General features: G+C 41.6%; 1 protein-coding gene across 1 annotated transcript in view; it reads left to right on the top strand.

Moving 5' to 3' along the window:
* ADAMTS16 (ADAM metallopeptidase with thrombospondin type 1 motif 16) overlaps positions 1-24,849 on the top strand; it is a 162,221-nt gene that overhangs the window by 37,947 nt on the left and 99,425 nt on the right. The window contains exons 4-8 of the mRNA XM_036845990.1: positions 8,853-9,135; positions 12,678-12,877; positions 14,333-14,416; positions 16,609-16,768; positions 18,272-18,377. Coding sequence (XP_036701885.1) covers positions 8,853-9,135; positions 12,678-12,877; positions 14,333-14,416; positions 16,609-16,768; positions 18,272-18,377 — 833 coding nt within the window. The remainder of the gene's footprint in view (positions 1-8,852; positions 9,136-12,677; positions 12,878-14,332; positions 14,417-16,608; positions 16,769-18,271; positions 18,378-24,849) is intronic.

Genomic DNA, 24,849 nt, shown 5'->3' on the forward strand with positions numbered 1-24,849 from the left:
CTCGAACCCGTGTCCCCTGCATTGGCAGGCGGATTCTCAACCACTGCGCCACCAGGGAAGCCCTTACTTATTAATATGCATTTAAGCTTCCTCCCTGTCTTTTCATGGCTTGGTAGCTCATTTAGTGCTGAGTAATATTCCATTGGCCGGATGCACCACAGTATTTATCCATTTACCTTCTGAAGGACATCATGGTTGTGTCCAAGTTTTAGCAACTATGAAGCTGCTATAAACATCCTTGTGCAGGTTTTGATGTGGATATAAAGTTTTCAGCTCTTTAAGATAAATACCAAAGAGTACAATTGCTGGGTCTTATAGTGAAAGTTTGTTTAGTTTTATAATAAACCTCCAAAATGTTTTCCGAAGTGGCTGCACCATTCTGGATTCCCACCAGCAATGAGTGAAAATTCCTGTTGCTCCACATCCTCAGCAGTATTTCACATTGTTGGTTTGGTAATTCTACTAGGTTTATAGTGGTATCTCATTGTTTTAACATATGATGACATATGATGTGGAACATCTTTTCATATACTTATTTAGCATCAGTATATCTTCTTTGGTGAGAGACTGTTAATGCCTTTGGCTTATTTTTTAACTGAGTTGTTTTCTTACTGCTGAGTTTTAAGAGTTCTTTGTGCATTTTGGATAACAGTCCTTTACCAGGTGTGTCTTTTGCAAATTTTTTTTTTCCCAGTCTGTGGCTTGTCTTCTCATTCTCTTGACAGTGTCTTTCACAGAGCAGAAATTTTAAGTTTCAGTGAAGTCCAGCTTATCAATTCCTTCTTTCATGGATCCTTCTGGTATTGTATCCAAAAAGTCATTGTCAAACGCAAGGTCATCTAGAGTTTCTCCTGTGTTATCTTCTAGGAGTTTATAGTTTTGCATTTTACATTTAGTTCTGTGATCCATTTTGAGTTAAATTTATGTGAAGGGTGTAATGTCTGTGTCTAGATTTCATTTTTTCACATGTGGATGTCCAGTTGTTCCAGCACCATTTGTTGGAAAGACTATCTTTACTCCATTGTCTTGCCTTTGCTCCTTTGCCAAAGATCAGTTGACTGTATTTGTGTCTGTATCTATTTCTGGACTGTCTATTCTGTTTGTCTATTCATTCTCCAGAACCACACTGTCTTGGTTACTGCAGATTTATAGCGAGTCAGGAAGTTTAGTAGTGTCATTCCTAAGACTTTGTTCTTCTCTCTCAATATCAAGTTGGCTGTTCTGGGGCATTTGACTCTCCCTATAAACTTTATAACCAGTTTGTTGATATTCACAAAATAATTTGCTAGAATTTTGATCGGGATTGCATTAAATCTATAGATCGAGTTGGGAAGAACTGACACACTGAATTTTAACTTTTTATGATTTACATTTTATTACATCAATTGTTTACTAACTGTCCCACACCCCCCAACTCCAGGATGGAATTTAAGCTTCACAAGGGAAGCTGTGTTTGTCTGTTTTGTCCATTGTTGTATCTGGATTGACAAGAAGAGCACCCAGCTCATAATAGGCAATTAATGAATATTCACTGAATGCATGAATGAATGAACGAACATGCTACACATTCCCTGGATGAGAGGAACTGTGAATTTCCTCCACTATGGGATCAAATTCATGTCTAAATGTTACACAACTCTGTAAATGAATCTACTGAATATTAGAGTGTTTAATCCATGGTGTTCTGATTATATTAGGTAGCAGCAATATATTCAGTGCCTTGACTAGATGACTGTTTGCTTAAACATTTCTCTTTGTGTCTTGGGAATGTGCAGAGAGATATAGGATCTGAGAATTTAAGTTCGAACCATTCTTAGTTCAGATATTTTTGTGTCAACCAAAGGCAATCTTACTAAGCAATCAGTCTAGGACAACATGTTCTGATTTTTTAGCTGGCGCAGTTTTATCAACACACTAGTGGATGTGATTTATAAGAATGTTCCTATGTGATATATACTATTTATTATGGACAAATACCACAGCCATGAATTTAGCAAACTAGTCTTAAGAGTTAAGCTCCCAAAGATTTGTTAATTACCAGTTGTTCTAGAGCACTGTTCTTCCATAAAACTTTGTGCTGTAATAGAAATATCCGTGCTGTCCAGTACGGGAGCAACTAGTCATGTGTGGCTATTGAGCAATGTCAAGACTAAATTTTTAACTTTATTTGATATTAATTTAAACTTGAATCCCCATGTGTGACTACTGAGCAGTTGGAGGACTGAATTTTTAATTTTCTTCAGTGTTAATTAAAATTAGTGACCACCATTTTGAACAGCACACATCGAGAAGTTTTCCTCTAACAGAGATTTAAATCCTTGTCATAGATTGACCTGAAAGATGTCATAACATTGAAAAGCTCAAAAAAAATTTTACTATTGAAAAATAAGAATACACACTGCAATGATATTTAAGCTCCAAGAGAAATTTGATCTCCGTTTATAAATAACTGCCATGTCCCATTAGGTTATCTATGTTCTTGACTTTTTTCACATTCATTGTTTTTTCATGACGTCTTCCCATTTCAGTCCAAAAACCAGATCTTGGCTTTATTAGACTTTTTCAGCTTAATAAGCACATTCTTTTACTATTTACTGATTCGTTTATTCTGAATTTATTTTTTAATAAGTCCTTTATGGTTTCTAGGTGGTCATTCATTGCATTTTTAAAAACCTTTTGGGTTAATACTTGGTTGGTTTGTTTTCTTTATTTTTTTAAATTTCTCTAAGTGCAGCATGAGTACATCTCACCATTTTTAAAGAAGCAGCTTTTGGTTTCTTTGTTTTTCCTCTATCGATTTCCTGTTTTCTATTTTATTGATTTATGCTCTAATTCTTATTATTTCTTTTCTTCTGCTTATATTACACTTAATTCAACCTTCTTTTTCTAGTTTCCTATGTTGGAAACTTAGATTATTGATTTTAGATTTTTCTTCTTTTCTAATATCTGCATTCAGTATTATAAATTACCCTCTTAGCATGTCATTGCATCCTACAAATTTTGATAAGTTGTGTTTTCATTTTAATTTAGTCCAAAATATCTTAAAATTTCTCTTGAATTTCTTTTTGGCCCATGTGTTATTCAGAAGTGTGTGGTCTAATCTCTACTTATTTGGGGATTTTCCAGCTATCTTGTTTGTTATTGATTTCTAATGTAACTCTGTTGTAGTCTGAGAGCAGAGATTGTATAACTTCTATTCTTTTAAACTTGTTAAAGTGTGTTTTATGGCCCAGACTGTGGTCTATCTGGATGAATGTCCTAAGCAAGCTTGAGAAAAAAGTGTATTCTGCTACTGTTGGATGAAGTAATCTACAGATGTCAATTATATCCAGTTGACTGATGGCATTGTTGAGGTCAACTATGTCCTTAATGATTTTCTGCCTGCTGAATCTGTCTATTTCTGAGAGAGGAGTGATGAAGTCTCCAACTACGATAGTGGATTCATCTGTTTCTCCTTTCCGTTCTATCAGACTTCACTTCATGTCGTTTGGCACTCTGTTGTTAGGTACATACGTGTTAAGAATTGTTGTGTCTTCTTAGAGCGCTGACTCCTTTTATCGTTATTTAATGCCCCTCAACCCCTGATAACTTTCCTTACTTTGACGTCTGCTCTATCTGAAATTAATATAGCTACTTTTGCTTTCTTTTGATTAGTGTTTTCATGGTATAGTTTTGCACCCATTTACTTTTAATTTATATGTGTCTTTATACTTAAAGTGGGTTTCTTGTAGACAGTGTATAGTTGGGTCATGTTTTCTGATCTATGACAATCTCTTTTAATTGGTGCATTGGACCACTGACATTCAAAGTCGATGTAATTGAATTAACATCTACTATATGTGTTACTGGTTTTTATTTGTTACCCATGTTCGTTATTCCTGTTTTTGCCTTCTACTCTTTTTCTGCCTTTTGTGGTTTGAATTTAACATTTTATATTGTTGTATTTTCTTTCCTTCTTTAGAATATCAGTTCTACTTCTTCTTTCCTTTTTTTCACTTTTTTAGCCCAAGAGCTTGCAATATACATTTACAACTAGTTCAAGTTCACTCTCAACCCCCACCGGCATTGCTGTTATTCTCCAGGTGTACATGGTGGTAGAGAAACAACATGGTGTGCTGACAACAGTGTGTAAATCTGAGTAATTCTGAATTTTAATCTTAGCTACCCCACTTCCTAGCTCTACGATGTTGGGCAAATGTATGTGTTTAATGTCCCATTCCTTTAAATGGGAATATTAATTCTCACTTCATATGTTTGTTATTAGAATAAGAATAATAAATAGAGCAAAACACCTAGCGTATTACCTGCCACATAGATGGTGCCCAAGACAAAGTAACTATAAAAGTTCTATAAAAGTTGCATCTGTCTTGTGTTTTAGAAACATCACTGAGGAGACTAGAATGAGTAGAATATTCCCAATACAAATCACACTTTTGGAGAAATGACTAAGAAGTACAGTAAAAATGAAATGAATTAAGAATTGAAATGCCTGTTTCTTCTAATGAGCTGGATCACTTTTTCACAGTGTTGATTGACACTTGTGGTGTCACCCGAGACAAGCTTGCAACCAGTTCAGTGGGGAATCCCTTACGCAGCAAGAAGGAATCTCATACACTGCCCAACCAGGCTCATCTCCTCCTAATTACATTTTATTTTTTGATTCATGCAACTTTTATAGAGAGCCTTTCTAAATAGATATACATTAATAAAGATCTATCAGCGTTGAAGTGTGAATAGCAACAAATATAATACAGTAAACATCCTACCTTCAAGCTTCAACACTTTCTTACATTGCTCAGAACCAGCATTTTTTCTTTTATTTTTTATTGAAGTATAGTTGCTGTACAATATTATATGTTACAAGTGTACGGTATAGTGATTCACAATTTTTAAAAGTTACACTTCATTTATAGTTATAGAATATTGGCTATATTCCCCATGTTGTACAATATATCCTTGTAGCTTATTTTATACCTAACATCATAGTCTGTACCTCTTAATCCCCTACCCCTCGATTGTTCCTCCCCCCTTTCCTCTCCCCACTGGTAAATACTACTTTGTTCTCTGTATCTGTGAGTCTGAGAAACAGCACTTTCTCATCACTGACAGGGCACCCACTCTTTCTCTCCTTATAAATGCAGTACAAGTGTTGAGTTTCCCAATGTCAAATGATTTACAGAACTGGCGATGAGAGGTGCAGGTGTCTGGAGAGCTCCCCTGCAACGCCTGGGAGACGCTGGCCTTTTCTGAAGCCTGGTTAATAATCCACCCAGCTTACCTCCCGGTGGTTACTGTGGGCAGGTGTACACCAGACATTTTATGAGCTACTAAGTAAATATTCTCGATTCAGTAAAGAAAAGCTTTGATAAGAAAACATTAATCTTCCACAATTTACCTAATCATTTAAATAAGCCTGCAAACTAATAATGCAGCAAGATTTATTGCAAGATTAATGCAGCAAGGAAAAAGGAGTAACTTTTTTCTTGTATTTTTCAGTATGTATTGCTTATAGAGGAATATCAAAATATCAGTCTTATCAGTTATTTCGTTCTATGTAGTTAATGAAATAGGGGATTATTTAAATACAGAATACTCAGCAGCTCAGACTAAATTATAAATGAAACAAGCATAAACACTTGACTACTTTGTTAGTGAAAATTCAGAAGTCTTCCAGAGGCAGTTAGTTCTCTCTTGCCTGCGGATCTGGTCCTCTGGGCCACCCAGGATGTAGCCTTAAACCCAGGGGAAAGCAGGAGGTGGTTTTGAATCTGGAACAGCTGCCATAGAACACAAGTGTTTTAGGGGAGGAAGCCAGAAAGCCTGAGGCAGCAGGCCAGAAGCAAAGCTGTGTTTGGGGTGATGGTGTTGGGATACACCCACACACGGGCTTCAGAGGGATCTCGTACTGTAGAGTGAAAAATCCCCCAGAAACACCTTGCATTACAGAAGGGAATCAGAGATCATCAGGGTGAAGTATGATATTTTACACTCTTTGTTTCATTAATGCAGCAAATATTTTTGCTTCTGGAGGCCATGTATTTTAAATATATATTATTGTTAAGTCTTACAATCTCGTGGCAAGTAGCTGCCTTTGTATCCACTCCCTAGAGGACAAAACAGCACAGAGGGGTTGAGTAAATCATCCGAAGTCACAAAGATCATGTTAAAAACGGATAATAAATGCTGGGTGTCTGACTCATCGGTCTGTTCTCTGCGAGTCCACCCAGTTTCGCACCAGAGATGCTGAACATCATCTACTCTAGTGAACCCACAGGAGCTGATCATCTTTTCAGGGTGATTTGAAAAGCAAGGGATTGTTTGCATATCAGAAAAGATTTTTTTAAAAGCAAAAAGTTACTATTTTTTTTCAGTTTAACATTTCAACTAGTTACCTTAAGTAGTGTGCAAAACCTCTCTGGGGAGTGTTACCACACAAGGTTGAACATATCCATGATTGCTCATGCGACTCCTGGGTTAGTTTAATTGCCAAAAGGATGAAACCCAACTGGCTTTAGCTATTATTTAATTCCATCCTAGGCTCTTCCTTGATAGAACTGCAGACTTTAAAATATTGTCTATCCTAGTTTAGTTGGTAGAGTTCTAGGCCAAAAAGATTCCCAGGGCATCCATGGAGATCACCAATGAGAGCCCCCCACCTCCTCCTCCTCCTCCACCTCAATCCAGAGCATAAATTCCAAGTATTTCACCTTTCCTCTGCTAGCTGGCATTTGGGCCCCGGGAGGTCTGCACCCCATGGGGCTGATGGCTTCATTGATAGTTTACCAAGTTTACCTTCTCTTACCTCTTTCCCACCAGCAGAAACACCATGGCCAATGCTTAATCTCTGAATGTACGATAAGCCTGGTCGCCCCTCTCTTTTCTATCTCCACCCCCAACCCTCCTGTCCCTGAGAGGTGTATTTGGCCCTTTCCCAAGATCTCAGAAGTGCTTCTCCATGTCTGTCATCCTACACTGTACAAATATTCAGACCCGTGCAGGACAACTCAGTCCACCACAGAACTTTATTTGGTGCGCAGCGATGGGCACTAAGCCCCCCCAGATGAGAATCAGACTCAGGCTCCTAAATCAGAGGCACTCTTAGAACAGGCAACCAAGCATCAGTGTCTTTGAATACCCAATAAGGGTCTAATCAGTGTCCTAAATTATCAAAATAACTTGGAAAAAAATCAGCACACATATAAATACTGTACTGGAGAGTTCTAAATGATAGCTGGATAGTTCTGTAGGAGTAATTCTTTGTATTCTAAAGTTATAAAAGTATTTTAAAACATTTAGAAGGATTTAAAAAATTAATCTGTAATCCCATGATCCAGCAATGCCATTGACATTTTTTTAAAGAAAGGATGAACAGAGTTTAAAAGCTTGAGTAGTGCCTAAGGATGTAAAAATGGAAGTGGAATCCCCCTCTTGCATCCCTCTTCCTCGATTTCCTCTCCCTGAACATAACCAGCATCCACAATTTCTCATCAGTCCTTCTAGGAAAATTCTTTAAGTGTAGATGCACACTTTTACAAATGAACACATTTGGAATCCCACTATATACTTTATTACACACTTTCAAAAAAATAACAACTTCTGAGACCCCTACAGTATAAGCCTTAAACTTACAGGTTTTTGATTTATTCTGATTTTGTTCCAATCCTTATACTTTGTTTCCCAGGTGACCTTGAAAATGTTGTTTAATCAGCCTGAGTCTCTGTTTCCTCATCCATAAAAGGAGGAGCATAATGCTACCTACCTCACAGAATTGCTGTGAGCGATAAACAAGATGTAATATAGAAAATGTTGACCGTAGTCTGAGGAGCTCACACACACACACAAAAATGTTTAGTTAAGATTATTATCAGGACATAATTAGCTGGCCTTTTTAAATCATGTTCTTGCCAAATATATAAATGTACTTTTAAAGATTACCTTGAATTAATTGGTAAACATTTAAATTATTTCTTATTTTAATTATTTTTTCATTTTGTTTGTATTTTTTATGCTATTACAAACAATGATTCAATTATACATTCACAAATACTTATCAATATTGGGGAAGTGCCTACAAGAAGTATTTGGCAAGAATTCCAAAAGGGTAAAATCCTAGAATTGAATTATACATTTTCAATGTTGATAGATGTGGCAGGTCTGGCCCCAGTTTACCCTTTCCCAGTGTCACTGCCTGTTTGTTCCCATTTCACCTAACAATTATCAAGTTTGAAAAATACTTGTCACTCTAAAAGGCAAGTCTCTCAATTTTGTCTCCTTTAAGATATTTTTGTCATTGTTTGTGCTTTCATTGTCTGTTATGCTGTACAGACATTTTTCGTGTTTTTATAATCAGTTCTTTCCTATTTCCCAAATACTTTGCTTAGAAAGACCTCCCTGATTCCCTAAGAAATTCCTTGTGCTTTCTTCTGGATTAATTTTGTCAAGTTACACTTTTATAGAAAGTGTCACATTGTATTCAAGTCTGAATAGAGTTTTGCTACTTACTATATTAGGATTATAATTTTCTGTCTTTATTTGGGAACTCCCCTCACCACCTCCACCCATATTAATATCTAAGGTTGTGTGCTTTCTTCTCCATTTTTTGCTTTAAAGGACCTGAACTTAGTATGTTGTGCGCTCTCATTGCTCCTGGAGTCGAGTCAGGACACCTCCACACCAGTGTCTCTGCAAGGGTGCGGGTGGGGAAAGGGCTCAAGAGTGGGGCTGTCCCATCCCTAATTCTCAGCCCCCTGTGTGACCCCTTTCAACGTGTGCTCTCAGTGGCGGGAACGGCACGTTTGTGAGCAGATAACACAACAGTGATGCGCATTTCTTTCTCCCTCTCCATTTTGCAGTCAGGCATGATAAGAACCCAGGAAGCGGACTACTTCTTGAAGCCCCTCCCTTCACACCTGGCAGGGAGCCCCAAGGACTCTGCGGGGGGTGGGCCTCCCTCCCACATCCTGTACAAAAGATCCACCGAGCCTCGGGATCCGGGGTCCCACCAGGTCGCGATGATGGAGAGAAATTGGCGGCCGGAAAACCGCCACCTCTTACACCACGAAGATCAACCCCCGCGCGGCGGCTTCAGCCTCAGGCACCCACAGAAGCTGCATTTCTGCGGAAGACGCAAGAAATGTATGTAAGGGAGATTCTTTTTAGTATTTAACGATTTGGACATTTCTGTAAGCCGACGGAGTATTTTTAATTTTCTTCAAAGTAGTCTGCCCTAGAGGTGAAATTTGTTGACTACCTTTGCTAAATTTAAGTGATGATTCCAAAGCAAACCCATCAACTGTATGTTCAGTTTAAAACATCTCTCCCTGGTAGATGCATAGATAATGGTAGATGTTTTTTGTTTGTTTGTTTGTTTGTTTGTTTGTTTTTAAAGAGCTGTTCCCTGGGCAGATTAAATGACAAGGTGCTCAGAAATGCAGAATCCACCAGAGGTCTTCAAAAGAACCCTGGCATGTCTGCCCGGTAATTCTGTATTTTTGAGGTCTAGATTTATTAAAGCTCACATGCTTTTCCTGCTGAGGTGATTTGTCCCTATGCAGGTTTATATACTTCACTCACCACGTCAGAAGACAGAGTATGCATGACAAAATTTATCTGCAATTTATCACCAAGGCTTTATCGAAGTTCTTTTTGTTTGTGTCATGAACTTTTAAGAATAGATATGATATTTACATTTTATGTAGGAACGTCTCACAAACTCAGGAACAGGAGTTCAGTGTTTTCTGGACTTTTCCTCACTTCCTTCGGCTTTCCCCTCAAGCATTGCTTTATTTAGCAAACCTTCCCCAAGGAGCCTCTGGAAAGCCCATCCTTCTCTGCGGCTTGGTTTCGTTAGCTGCTAGACCCAGCACCCTCAAATAGAGGTGGGCATGTGCAGGGTCTCCGTAGATACTGTGGAGAAGAGAGGATGACCCAGAATCACTTGGCATCTTCGATAAAAGAACAAGTACCGTTGACCTGTCAGCACCTGTGTGTCATCTGAACTCATATCGTCCTGCAACTAAGTCTCAGGCTACCTTCAAATGGACTTGAAAAACTCAAGCCAAATTACTAAGAGTGAGCTCGGTCTTAGGGGAGGCAGCGGGAAGAACAATGTTGAGTACAAGGAGAGGGAACGGGAGGCTGAGGAGCTCAGGGAAGACAGGCTGAGCGGGCATCAGAGCAGGGCACACTGCCCAGCAACAGCTTCCTGAGTCTGAGCAGACAGGGAGAAGCTGGGGGAGGCGGTGGGGGGTGGGGCCAGGCAGAGGCGGGGCCAGGCAGCGGTGGGTGGGGCCAGGCAGCGGTGGGTGGGGCCAGGCAGAGGTGGGCGGGGCCAGGCAGAGCGGGACCAAGGGGAGGGACTCAGGCACAGACAAGGTCAGAGCCAGGATGGTGCTCACGGGGCTCCTGGTGAGGGTGTAGTCAGAGTAGGAGAGATTCCGTGTGTTGGGGAGAGAAAGATGACCAAGCACCTGGATCCAGGCAGGAAAGATGGGCAGGGCTGTCTTCACCTCTTTGACAGGCCACACCAGGGCCTGAAGCACATGTTGCAGTGTCTCTGATCAATCCAGCAGAGATGACCATTCTGGAATGAATATGACCCTTTCATTCTTATCTGGAGGTGATCAGAGTCATTCAGGCCAGTAGCCCTAAGGCACAGTTGTGCATACAGGGCAGTACGATTATTCTGTTTGGTGCGGCTGTGTGTGCACGTGTGTGTGTGCATGCGTGCACATGTGTAGGTGTATTTGCTTCCACAGACGTTTCAGAATCTCAGTAGAGGGGGTTGGTTCGTGAGAGGCAGTTATTTGAAAAAGATACTAAACTGTACAATAAGGTTTGTGTTTGGAAAGTGGAAAGAAGTAGCCACTGTTCTCATAATAAAACTAGAAAAAAAGAAGTGCCACAAAACGCCACTTGCTGGTGGGCGACATCAGTGGTCGATCTGGTGCTGTTTGACTTGCCACAGGTTCTGTCCCCTCCTGCTGGACACATGGCGGTTCCTGAGTGACTGGGGGCCCTATCTAGCAGAATGGACACACAGCACCTCCAGGATGAGCATTTAATTCTCGGGACTCACTTACTTGTGCAGGATAGTTCCATGTTGTCCATGAGGCTTTGGGCTTCCCTGGAGGAATCCTGATCTTCTGTCTCAGTGGGGTTCACACGACAAAGATTCTTCCCTAGAGTTCAGAGAATGAGAGATTTTTCTGTGTGTTTAGGCATCTCTCTGTGGAAACGGGCAGACAAAAGCAGATTGATTTGCTTAAAATCAATAGTGATTCTGAACCTCAGACTCATGAGTTAGCTTGCTACTTCTAGCTGCAGGCTTCACGTGTGGGTTTTGAGCTGGGACTCACGTGTTTGGGAAGATGCTGCAGGACCATATTGAGGGGGGAGTGACTTGTTTTGAGGGGCTTGTCAGAGCCCTGGCTAGTAAGATCACCCCCCCTGGTGCTTCTGCCTCTGTTCTAATACTGGGGGCCTGGGAGGCTGCTGTGCTCCTATACTGTGTCCATTTGCACCCTGTTCCTATGGGAATTAAGACTAAGGGCCCTGGGACCGCACTGCCAGATCTGAAATCCATTTCCAACACTTTCTAGGGAGGGATTGTGAGAAAGTTACGTTCATTCCCCATGCCTTCGTGGCCTCACTCCTACCCATGGCTGGTGTAGAGAATGAATGAGTCATACAGACATCTCTTAGGGTGGGGATCACATCTGTGCATCAGTGTAAATGGCGCATGATGACTGCTTATTAACCTTTAGCCAGTATAACTGTTATCCTCCAAAAGGTTCATCTAGGTTTGGAAGTATTTTAGCAGAGAGAGATAAAATGCAACGGACATGGGAATCAGTCAAACAAAAGAGCATCTTCTAGCAGCGTGTTCTATGAATAGAGTTGGCATAGCTTTTGAATTAGTGCCACCTAAATATGTGGATATTTTGAAGCCTACTTTCACCTGAAACCATTCTTGCCACATTTTCTGAGGCATCCACTAAACCTAGTGATTTTTAACATAGTGTTAATTTACTGATTATTAATGCCAAAATTATTTTTAAATGGCTTCCTCCAAGAGGACCGAGTATATTTTGTCTTTTCATTAAATTAGATAAATATTTGCAATACTTTCTAGGAAATGCAGCTCTGCAGTGAAGTGGATCTGTCTTGAGCAGTTTATAACCCATTGGAAATACTACAGACAAACCAGTTGTGTGTCCAGACATGGGACTCAACTTTAAAAACGATTAGGTCATTAAAAGTCTTCAAATAAGAACACAGTATAAGACAGCACTCCTTTTTGTACTTATTAGTTTCATTGTTTTGTCAATAACTCCTTTGCAGAGCCCTGTTGAACAGATCTTTATGTTCATAGGCTTTGAACATCATGCTTTTAGATGCTAGGAGTTCAGAGCCAAAGTGATCTTCTTTTTGCTTTAAATCAGGACAAATTTATGCAGAAGTCAATATAACAATGAATTCCATGACATGTAGACTATGCACACCTTACTTAAATGTAGTGTTCCACCTTAACACATGTTTTGCATCACAGTTTTAATGGTTTTATGATTCGTTTTATGAACATTCATTTTTAAAATCCATTTTCTTTAGCACGAGTTCCACCACCGGTTTTGTGTGACAACTTTACATTCATTTCCTCTCTGAACGCCCCTCTGTAGACATGCCCAAGCCTCCCAAGGAAGACATTTTCATCTTGCCTGATGAGTATAAGTCGTGCATAAGGCACAAGCGGTCCCTTCTGAAGTCCCATAGGAACGAAGAACTGAACGTGGAGACATTGGTGGTGGTTGACAAAAAGATGATGCAAAACCACGGCCATGAAAACATCACCACCTATGTACTGACAATACTCAATATGGTAGGAATGCCCTTCTTGTTGAAGTCACGTGTGTAATTCCACCTAATGTGGGGGGTGTGTGTGTGTTTTGCATCCTACATTTATTTGTGGATTTATGTCTTGTACACAAGAAATATTTTATCTGTGATAACTCCTTCACTTTTACTATGCGCCAATCAGAAGCTCCTTTTTCAATCCTTCAGAGAATAAAATTCAGAGGATGAATAATTTGACTTTCTCTGTAAGCCAGTAACACATTTAAAGTTTACTGATGTCTTCATTTATCAGAAATCTATAAGAGGATGCGGAGACATCTGAGTGCAGTAAATCTGCCCATCAGCATTATATGTGAGATTTTAGATGGCTGTATAGAAATACCCATCTATTTAGGAATAGGAGTGTTCAAATATTGAATGTGCATTTTTCTATCGACAAGAACAAGGAACAGTACTCCCTTTAGAAGGTCGCTGCAGAGAAGATGTGACTGTGGCAGCTTTAGTCATTAATGAAGAGCGGAGCAAGGTGTCTAAGCCCCATTCCACCCAAGTGAGACCTGCATAACAGAAGACAAAGTATGGGGCCATCAAAGTGTATTTTAACATAGTTGTGATGACAATGTTTGAAAAATGTTTTATGTCCTACCTCTATAAACAGAGTGCCCCTAAATGTATTTCAACTTCCCATGATGTGGTGTGGTTGCTATTACTGTCCTCATTTTTGGTGGCCAGACCCTCGTGGTTTATGATCTCCCAGGGAACTGAGGGAGGAGGTGACACAGACTGCAGGTCTGTGACAGCCCCCCCTGCAGGTCTCTGACTTGTGCAAGCGTTGCCTCTGTTCTGCAGAGCTTTTCCAGCATTTCTACACCCCGGTGCCAAATCATCTCCCTGCTGCTTCCCATGACTGTCGACTTGTCCTCGCTCATCACCCCATATGCCACTCGGATCACTCATTTTTACACTTGTTACCATCATCCCTAATGACGGTCACATCATCCTTCCCTGATCACCTTCTTGCCACATTGTTTTCCCTCTCTTTCTTGTATCCTCTTGGTCTTTTCCCAAGAACTTCTCTTATGCTTCTGGAATATTTTGCTAGGACAGCTTCAGGAGGGCTCGCCTGTGTATCATCACTATGAGTTAAAAAATAAATTAAAAGAAACAAAAAGAAACCTCCTTATGTCTAATGAGGACACTTACCAACTAGGAGGCCTGGTAATAGGTGTTTGATAAGAGGTGGAACCTGCCTCCAAAGACTTCATTATTTTACTTCCAGGCACCAACAGTAAGGATCCAACAATTGGTGTAATTGGCTGTTAGATATTCCCATACCTGTGTGTCTAGCAATGTAAGAAGCTTAACCTTGCTATGTCACTGGAGAACACAGGATTGGCCTTCAGCTGTGGACTCCAGGCTAAGGGCTGGGGGAAAAGGGTGCCATGTATAGGGACTGATGTGGATTACCTGTCCTTTTCAGGTGTCTGCTTTATTCAAAGATGGAACAATAGGAGGAAACATCAACATTGCCATTGTAGGTCTGATTCTTCTGGAAGAAGAACAGGTATTCTTTGAAACCAGTAGCTTTTCTCCCCTGGAAAATAAATGCAAAATAATGCCTTGTTTTCCTAAATATAATTGTTCTATGGATTCTTTACTTCTCTTTCCTTTGGGGACAAAAATGTTTTAATATTTTGTGCCTAATGCAATGAGTTTCTTGTCAGTTCCTGTAATGCTTATTTGGTTTTTTTGTGATTTTTGTGCAAGAGTAGTAAGAAATACTCATCTGATTGGCTAATAAGAAAATGGAATAGAAGAGCTACTTTAAATACCCTGTTGGAAATACACTAGGAATGCAAGGTGCAAAACTTGTCCTCAGCCACTGTGAGCTTTGAGGACGGAGATGAAGTGAGCCCTTTGGTCTTTTGCTAGAAGACTAACAATGTCCTGTAGCCCAGAAGTTAAATTGTACTGTGTGGCAGTGCACCGTTGTACTCTATTGCCTCCCAACTGCCGAGACTGACCTTCACCACCTTCAGTCTCGGGATTTTATTTTTATAGAGATTCTAGGATGTCAGGCACATTCCTCTCATTGCACACAAACCTCCAAATTATGCTGGATCTTGGGAGCAGTGGGGATAAGACTGTCTGTTGCCTTCATTTCAGAACCCTGTGTGAACACACAGAGGTACCCCTCCGTTCACAATAAGGACTCGTGTGAATATTCCATGGCAGAAGTAAGGGGAACGTCTTAGCCATAAAGGGCTCTCACTTGTATTTTGCCCCAAGCTGGTCATTGATTGGACCTGGGGGAGTAAACCCTGGGTCCTAGTCAGGCACACTGCGTCCAATTTCACCCTTGCTGACATCTTCACAGAGTCTCCTGTTAGCCACAGTTGTCTTGTTAATGAAACAAATGATTTTTAGATGAAATCTGAGATCATTTATGAGATCTAAGATGCCTTCAGATTTTCAGGTTCTGGGGTGCTGCCCTCTTTCCCTGCGGGATGGGGCATGCACGGGCAGACCTGCTTCTAGCCTGAAGAGTCAACACGATACAACTCCATTGTCTTTTGTGTGAGTGTGTCTGCAGAGGGGGTGCTGAGCTAGCAGGGCTTCTCAGGTGACAGGTTAATTATTCTTTGTATTAAAACGTTTCACCTTGGAACTCATCCAAGCTGCAAAGAATAAGCGAGGTTATCGTTTGATCGTACACCTGTGTTAACTTTAATTAATGCAGTTTTCCTGGAAATCACCCGCTGAAGAATGTAAGGCATGTCCCAGGGTTGATGTACAGCATTTAGCTTGGGTGCATTTGACTCTCTGGAAAGACACAATAAACATTTAAGGAGAAAACATAGTCCGTGACTGAGAGACGCAATTTCAAAGCAACACTCTGGTCATGAAAGCTTTAAACAAGTTGTTGTCCTGAAATTGAGGTATTTAACCCGGTTTTCTCTGACCATCCTTAGGAAAATATAGCATACCTATACATAGGCTTTAAAGAACTCATCTGCCTGCCAGCTTTGGGAGAAGTTCTTGCCACCCACCCCCCCAGTTCTTCATTTACCAAGACTTCGGGTAGCCTTCACTCTGATCTTTCACTGCTGATCTATTAGAACTTGGTATATATGGATAAGGTTAAATGTCATCTGTATAGTTTCCTTCTAGTTCCAGCCTATTTGCTAGAAATAAAGCTTTGTCAGTTGAGCTGCCTCTTCTCATAAACAGGGTGCCTCTGTAGGAAAGTGACTTAATTTAACACTGTAATAATAACTCTTAGAAGAGTTACAAATTTGAAATCTTACTTGCCCAACTTGGTTATGAAATAAACACAACACCATCTGGGTGTGTTTTTGTGTATGTGCGAAGTCTCATATAAACGATTCTGTTGCCTTATATAATTTTGCAGTATTTTATAAAGACTTTGAATGCGAACATTTCATGCACAGAAGTCATCTTTCCTGGGTCGCTGAAATGTGTTCAGAGTCAGCAAATACATCCCAACTGTTTTGGTACAGAACTAGAGAAATAAACATGAGCGTCCACACTGAGTCTGTACAGGTTTTATATGTGACACCCTCCTTTGGATTTTAACACATAAAATGGGTAAATTAGCTTCTGCGCCATTCAGATCCACCTGTGTAATTGAATCCAAGTTAGTGCTAGTTTGCTGTGATGACAGGGCCAGTAACAAGTGCATGACAACATGTTTTCTTCCTGTTACCTCGGGCTCCTGGTCTGTCTCCTGCCTAGCCAGGGCTAGTGATAAGCCATCATGCGGACCACACCTTGAGCAGCTTCTGCCAGTGGCAGTCTGGATTGATGGGGAAAGATGGGACTCGCCATGACCATGCCATCTTACTAACCGGCCTGGACATATGCTCCTGGAAGAATGAGCCCTGTGATACTCTGGGTAAGACCCTCTGCCAGGGTTTTGAGAAACACGTGTGTGCTGTGCGCCTTCAGTGGCCTAGGATGTGGAGTATTTTTGCCCTCATTCCGAATCTGTAAGCTGTAGCTGCTGCTGGGTGGAGCTGTAAGGAATAGGCTCCCTTCCCTGTATAAACTGTGGCCAGACAGAAAAGTATGCATTTATTCACCAAAATCAGTTCTTTCACAAGAAAAGGTCTCTCACAAATTCAGGAACTTCTATCTCTTCTAATTTAAGAAATAATTTCTTCCATTTCTTCTTCCAGTGGTGAGAATAGGGTCAACAGATTCAAGGGTGTCTCATTCTATGAAAAAATAATAATACATTTATGAATATTTGTAGAGATACTACAACAATATTGGATTCCTCATTTTTCCATTTCTCTATGAATAGCTCAATCTTAGCCATTTTCAACATGTTTATTGGGCTGGGTGTATCTTGGTGGTATTTTATAATATGATAAAAGTTTTTTATACTTTTCCAAATAGTGTAAAGCACAGTGTGCTACTGACCAAGGCTCTCCTGGACTTTTTTTTCCTAACTCTCCATTTCTTCCCAAGATCTTAGGGAGGAAGGGTCTTTATTACAAACACATTCAGATAAGACTTGGTTTAATAGAGGTTAGTCCTGACTACTTGTTCCCAGAAAGCCCTGAGTACAAGGTGGGCCCTGGGCTGCCTCTGAGGGCTTAGAATTCAAGAGGTTCCCACCCTGCACACGAGAAGCTCACTGGGCCTAAATTGTACAAATAATGCGGTTTACACGGAAGACTTGCTTTCATTCTGGGGGCCTGGAATTTTGGCCCACTCCAGGCAGGGGTGCTATATGACCAGCCCCTAACCAAAGGCCAGGGCTCTGAGTCTCTAATGAGCACCCTGGCAGGCAGTGTTCCCCTAGTTGGGGGAATTAAGTCCATTTGTGCTACTCCACGGCGGGAGGAAGCCCTGGAAGCTCGTACCTGGTTTCCCCGGGCTTCTCCCCAGGTGCTTGTCCCTTCTGCTGATTTTACTCTGTATCCTTCCATCCCTGTTAAATTACACCCAGGAGCATGACGGATGCTGAGTCCTGTGCACTCTCCTCGAAAGTCCTCCACCGTGGAGTGGCCTTGGGGACCACCTGACACCCACTCTCTACAGCACTTTTTCTCGGGCTTTTGAGAACACAGTTGTTTATAGAAAAAGGCTGAAATTCTCCATCTGCAGGGAATCCCTTCTTCAACTTCACCGCCATTGTAACCTGTACCTTGAACATTACATAGAACCATGGATTGTTTTCCACGAAGGGAAAACAGACCCCCTTCTCCCAGATAATGCAGGGCCCTTTATATGATTGTCCAAGGGTTTCCTGTTTCATATTTCACCTGACAAAGATGAGAACCAAATTTCTCTAAAGGACAGAGGTAAATACACACACATGACGCACCCTCTTTCTTTATTTTACTACAATATTGCTCCTGTATGTTCTTTTGATCTTTATGTCCTGTAGGATTTGCACCCATAAGTGGAATGTGTAGTAAATATCGCAGCTGTACGATTAATGAAGATACAGGTCTTGGACTGGCTTTCACCATCGCCCACGAGTCTGGACACAAGTAAGTGCAACTCCCTGGGAGGATGGAGCCTGGGGTCCTCTCCGGACTGGAAGATTGTCTAGAGATGCTGGTGCAGTAGCTCAAGCCTGTGAGGGGAATTCACACATTTGCAGCAAGAACACCAGTAGGAAATGCTCACGTAGGCACTTCTGTTTTATTTGAGTGTCTCGTCGCACACATTCTAAAGCTGTGGCAACACACATGTTTGCACTTTCCTCGCTCCCTTCTTCCCTTCCTGCTCACACATGTGCATACGATCACAGACTACAGACTCTTCTGTCTCTGCTCCTTTGTCCTGGGTTTTGAACTTGGTCCTGTGGGCTCATCTCATTCCATGGTTAACTCCTATGGGAGGATTCCACGTGACTGAAGATGGTAACAAGCCCGCCCACTGGTAACTTACTATCCTCAAGTTTGCGTTCTTATATCACTTTCATAATTTGTAGAGATGAGTTTTGACTGATGTGCAGAGTTTGGGGCATACAGGGAGGACAAGAGATGCAGCCTGGTGGGAGCTGGTTTGCTTCCCACATCCCCACGTTCCCACCATTGTCAGTTGTGAAATGGGGCAGCATCAGGGGGAGTGGGGAACCCGGGGCTTTGGCACAGATGGATAGACACCCATGCAGGACAAGCAGCTGTCAGCAATGGGTGGCATGTCATTAGGAGTATCTTTTTAAGTGAGAAGCTTACCTTTATTCCTGTAGAATGAAACACTTCTGTCCGTTACTTATAGTAGCTATTATTCTTAAATAAAATTTCTTTGTCTAATAATCTATAGGCTGCCTCACTTTGACGCACCATCGATTTAAAAGAAAAGTTTTTCTCAGTGGGGCCCCCTTGCTGATTTCCTGCAATTGCCCTGATTTATATGAGCATCAGCAATGGTAACACAAGTGTTTTCCTGCTGGACTGAAATTGTACTTGAAGCTTCTCCTAGAAAATGCACAGCCAGGAATTACAGCTTTTCTATTCTCACTTTCATCCTCATTTTATTTGCAAATTACAAAACTTGCAGAAGGCAACGTTTGTGATTTGGTCTTTGCAAAGTTGATTTCTCCATCCCCTGTTAGAAACTGGACTGAGGCCACTCATGTCATCCCGACCTGTTCAAAGCATCTGTGTGTGTGTGTGTGTGTGTGTGTGTGTGTGTACACACATGTGTGCCTGCCCTTAATGGGCTCTCACAGAGGCCCTGCAGACTTTGGCTCTGTGTGAACTGATGACCTGAAAGTGAAGCTTATATCTTATTACTGATCCCTTCATCATTACAGGTAATGATTGACTTTTTCAGTGCCTAGAAAATTGCACCTACACTTTACAAAGCTTTCAGTTAAGTCATAATTGTAAATAGGCTGCTAGAGTTAAAACTTCAAAAAAACTCATTATTTTAACGACATGGGGCTCTTGCTGTCCTCTGAAGCATACCTGAATTTAATTAAACAATCAAAGTAAGAAATACTTAAGTCATCGAGGGCTGAACAAATCAGCATTAGACAAGCAGTTGAGATTCAGGCCCCTGGTGCATCCAAGACGAGGCTCCCGGCCCTCCAGTCAACAAGTATTCGTGTTTGCTTTTATTTTTTTCTTAGAAGTCAACTATTAATATTTCCTTTCATCACGAGGGCTGGGTGTAGATGGAAAAAGAATTTCTTCCAAACAAGGGAAAAGTGTTTTTACTTGCAAGTGAGAATACAGATGGGAGGAAGGAAAGGAGCTCTAGATTTGGATGCAGGCAAGTCCCACGCCTAATAGAACTGACCTCCAGAAAATGATCAGCTCCTTCTCCAGTACCTGTTGCTTAGAGAATATTGTGCAAGAGTCAGAAGGACTGGGAGCTCTGAGCGTTTGATGTCACCAGTGAAATAGCTTCTGATCATATTGAGGAAATAGGAAATACATGTGGGAGGTGTGCACGTAAAAAGCACGTGCTAATTGCCAAAATAAGTGATCATAATAGTAATAATGCTAATACCTGCTGCTTAGAGAATATTGTGCAAGAGTCAGAAAGACTGGGAGCTCTGAGCATTTGATGTCACCTGTGAAATAGCTTCTGATCATATTGAGGAAATAGGAAATACATATGGGAGGTGTGCACATAAAAAGCACGTGCTAATTGCCAAAATAAGTGATCGTAATAGTAATAATAGTAATAATAATAACGCTAATACCTGCTCTTTGTGGAGTAGTTTCACATGTAACTCTAAGCCTGGAAACCCCTGGGGATGATCTCTTATCTTCCCTTCACTAGCTGGGCAAGTAGGCTGGGCTGAACATTCAGCACAAGAGGCGTGGAGGAGCTGCAAGGGGTCAGAGGTGAGCTGAAGGGGGCGTATTTCTAACACGTGGTTAGCTGTGGCAACTGCATCAAATGAGAGGGGCCGCAGCAGGGAAGATTCAGCAACTCAGCTCCGTGCATTTCAGGTGAATTGAAAACAAACACATTTATTCAGTTTATTCATTTAATAACTATTATTACTTGGAGAAGGAATCATAGGTTTAATGCACGGATCAAACAGCATGCCTTCCTCTTATCCTTGGCAATGAGCTCTAAGCAGAGTCAATTTCTGAGTTCTGTACCTTAAGAATTAAAAAATAATTTTACATTTATTAAGTTGTAAAACATCCTGTTTCACAGATGAATTTTACTTCTTCGGTTTGGTTTACATTCAGACGACATTATTAAGGTGGAAGAGTGCTTCTCTGTGCCTTTCAGCCATAGGTTTCCTAACCTTTAACTCAAAGAAAGATTCAGTTCGTGCCCAGCTAGTTTCTTCTGCGAGGTTCAGTTCTTTTTATCCTAAGACATCTTGTGGTTTCTACTGGGGAATCTGACCTAAAAATAGGAATTGCTAAGAACCAGTGTTTGGATCTGTGTTGGGAAGGGGAAACGAGGGACTGGAGCTGAAAGCGAGGATGTGTGCTTTCCCTTAGTGTGTGGGACTGAGCCAGGACTGGTGCAGGGCCAGTTTCCTGCTTGTATTAAGTCACTTGTCACAGGATGTGTGGTTTCCTAGATGCAGGTGTTGAAGAATTGGCACTGACACACTGAGGGCTCAACTACACATTTTGAAGAGTATGTCATCTGGGCATGAATCCATTTGAAAAATTCTCATTTGCCAAAGGAAGTCATGCCATTGGATGGGTAGGGCCCTGGGACTCGTATTCCAGATACCCTGTGGTTCTCTGGCAGCCTGACAGTGACCAGGCTGCATCTCCTGATCTCCTCTTATGTGGGTTTCCATATGCAAAACCCGTAGAGCCTGTGAGACCTCAGCAGGTGCGTGCAGGTGCAATTTAAGTTGCATTGTTTGAGCTGAACATTCCTTGTATATAAAGTCAGCTTAAATACTTAATTTGCGTGATCGTTTCAGACCATCAAGACAATATTAAACATACTTACTGTGCTCAGGAGTATTCATGATCCATCGTTCTGTCCCCTGTCTTTTCCACTACTTACTGACCCATTCACCAGGCACAATTTGCATTCTGCCAGCAAAGCACTGTGTAGGATTCTATAAAATGACTAGTGATCCATGCCCTCCAAAGCCTAAAGAAAGATAAGATAGGCATGGCATGCAAGGGGTCAAGCAGTGAGGGCTGTAGGCATTTCAAGAGATGCAAGGAAAATCAGGGAAATCTTCTGGAAAGAAACAGAGTTGGTGCTGATACCATTCGGCTCAACCATCCTTGGCTGGTGATGTTAGACTCCCTTTCAAGCATTTGATGGTGATGTGTGCACCTCACTGATTTATGACTGTGCTCTGTCATCAACCTGAGCCCCTACAGCTGGGTCAAGGAGGTGCTGGGTGATTTTAAGGGTTTGCGGAATATCAAAGCAAGTGGCTGCTTAAAGATCACCTGGTCTGGTGATTGTCAGACTGCCCCCTAGGGAGGCCCAGCAGCTCAGAGCAGCATTTCTTACCAATTTTATTTATTGTCATTCCTCCTAAGATTTTTGTTTGTCTCTGTGTCCAAAAAGTATTTGAAACCCATTGACCCTTGGCTGAACTGCCTCCTCACCCCCCTACACACACACACACACACACACACACGCACAAAATATGTATGCAAGTGATATCTGACATCTAGGTGTTGAGAGATTTGATCAAGACCACATTTGAATCTGGGAAAGAGACATTTTGAATTTTCCTTTTTGACATGCATGGTGCCAGGTATTCTGAACAGTTTAAGAGGAAGGTTTTATTATCCCATTTTATAGGTGAGGAAACTGAGGCTCAGGGACTTGAGAAATTTGCTCCAAATCAACCCACTTGTGAACGACAGGAGCAACACCCTGACGGAGGTTCCCCCACCTCCACAGCCTGTGTTCCCCCAGGTTATCTGACCTGCCCTGGCCCTGAGAGTCCCACATGACTGCTGTCCCCGTGTCCACTTCCCGTCTCTCGGGGAGGATGGGTTTGCTTCTTGAAAAGCCTGCATCAGGCTCTGGACAAGTAGATCCTACCTGTGGTGCTATCATCACCTCCAGGGTGTGATTTACCATCCAGATGGCTTTGACCCATCGTTGCTTTGAAGGGGTTCTCCTTTCCTTGACCCACTGCTGTCTGATCAGCCTAAAATATTGGTACAACCTCTAAAAAAGCTTGACTGTTCATCATTCTGGGTGATGCTTATCATTAGTAATAAAGAAATACTTGCTGATGTAATTGAATAACTCAAGAAAATTCTATAGAAGACATTAAGAGCATCTGACATTGAATATAACTCTCAAGTCCAAGTTAATCTGAAATTATGTTTACATTTGGGTATTTGAGTTGGTGTTGTAGCTGGAAGGTTGTTCTTTATTCATTCAACAAACATCGGTGGAGCACTTGTCACGGACTAGTGAGTCCACTTGCACTCGGGCTCTGAGCACGGTTAAGAAGAGCCCCTGTAGATAAGAAAGAGAAAAAAGTGCATTGTTTTAACATATAGGGTGATAACCACCTTGAATAAAGTACTATGAGTCACGGAAGCAAAAAAAAATGTCTGGTATGTATAACTTGAATAGTAATTTTATTTCTTAGTTGCCAAATACCAACCTTATCTTCAAAATGTGCCCTATTCATTCTTCCATGACTTTATTAATGTTAATATCAGCTGTAATTGTTGTGTGGTATTTTCATGCCCCTGTGCTAACACCCACAGCAGTGCAGAATATGGGCTTTGTACTGCTTGGAAAAGCAACTCGAGACATAGTAGTGCTGAAGTTTGGGTGGGCATCAGAATCAAGTTATTGTGTTAGGATTCGCCCAAATGCCAGAGCCTAACCCCCAACCTACTAAATCAAAAATCTAACAGGGTGGGCTTTGGGGAGACACATGTGTGGTGCATTTCTCAGATATTCTGAGACTCAAAAAAGTCTGAGAATCACTGAAAATGCCTTAGATGAAAATGGTTAAGACCAAGGTGTCCCCAGACCTGGGATGTTGTGGCTTTGAATTCCTTAGAAATGTAGGCAGAAGTGGTAGCAAATTCATCTAGGGCACTCGCAGGACCCTAATTTGTCTTCTTTATATTCAGGTCAAGGGCCAGCCAGGGGAGGGTACTTTGTTATTTCGTTTTTATCACTTTCTCCCCAAAGCAGCCTCCACATGAATCCTCTGCATCACCGTGACACATTTCTTCTGCCATATGGTTACCCTTACCTTGATTGATTGCTTTTAATAGAACTTCAGAGAATGGGTGGAGGCCCAAATGACCACATCTACATCACTCTTGGTACTGAGCAGGAATTTTGCAGAAATTCCACAATGTTTGTGCGCCAGATTTCCTTGGACACACCCTTCAATCATGCTCCGGTTACACTATTGCACGGGTCCCGCCTGGGCTCTGACGTCAGAGTGTCGGGTTCCAGTCCGGACTCTGAGACCCTGGACAAGCCTGTCTCCAGCCCTCAGTCTTGCTGTCACTGTAGGCTTGTAGGCTTGTAGTAAGATTCGGGTTAGAAAATATGGGTAATGTGCTTAATGTCTTGTCTGAAAAATACTGCTTACAAATGGGAGTTGTCATTTTTACTGATATTATTAAACAGCTCTAAGAAAAACAGTTAAGTCTTCAGCCTCGGACACAAGTGCAGATTCCCTGGCCCCCTTTTGGAGCCCACTTCCCCTGTGTTGGTGTCTCCTATCCCTGTGACCCTCCCTCCATTCATCCTGGGATTCTTGGTGGCAGAAAGCCCACGGATTCAGTAACCCACCTATCCTTCTTTGCTTTCTCCCCTCTAGCTTTTCCCCTTCCTTCTGTATCCCACTCATTCAGAACTGCTCTCTGGGAATCTATACAGTGATCAGGTAGGTACCAGACATTAATGGCCAAAAATGGCTTGACTCTCCAAGGGTGTATCTACCCTAATGGGAAGTCTTCAAGGTCACGGAGCTCCCAAATCCCTGAGGCTTTCTTTCCAAGGCAGTCAGTTGTGCTCTTCTGAGGTGGGTGAAGATGGCAACATGAGGCTATCCCACAGGAC

Source organism: Balaenoptera musculus, chromosome 3, assembly GCF_009873245.2.
Source record: "Balaenoptera musculus isolate JJ_BM4_2016_0621 chromosome 3, mBalMus1.pri.v3, whole genome shotgun sequence".
Classification (NCBI taxonomy): domain Eukaryota; kingdom Metazoa; phylum Chordata; class Mammalia; order Artiodactyla; family Balaenopteridae; genus Balaenoptera; species Balaenoptera musculus.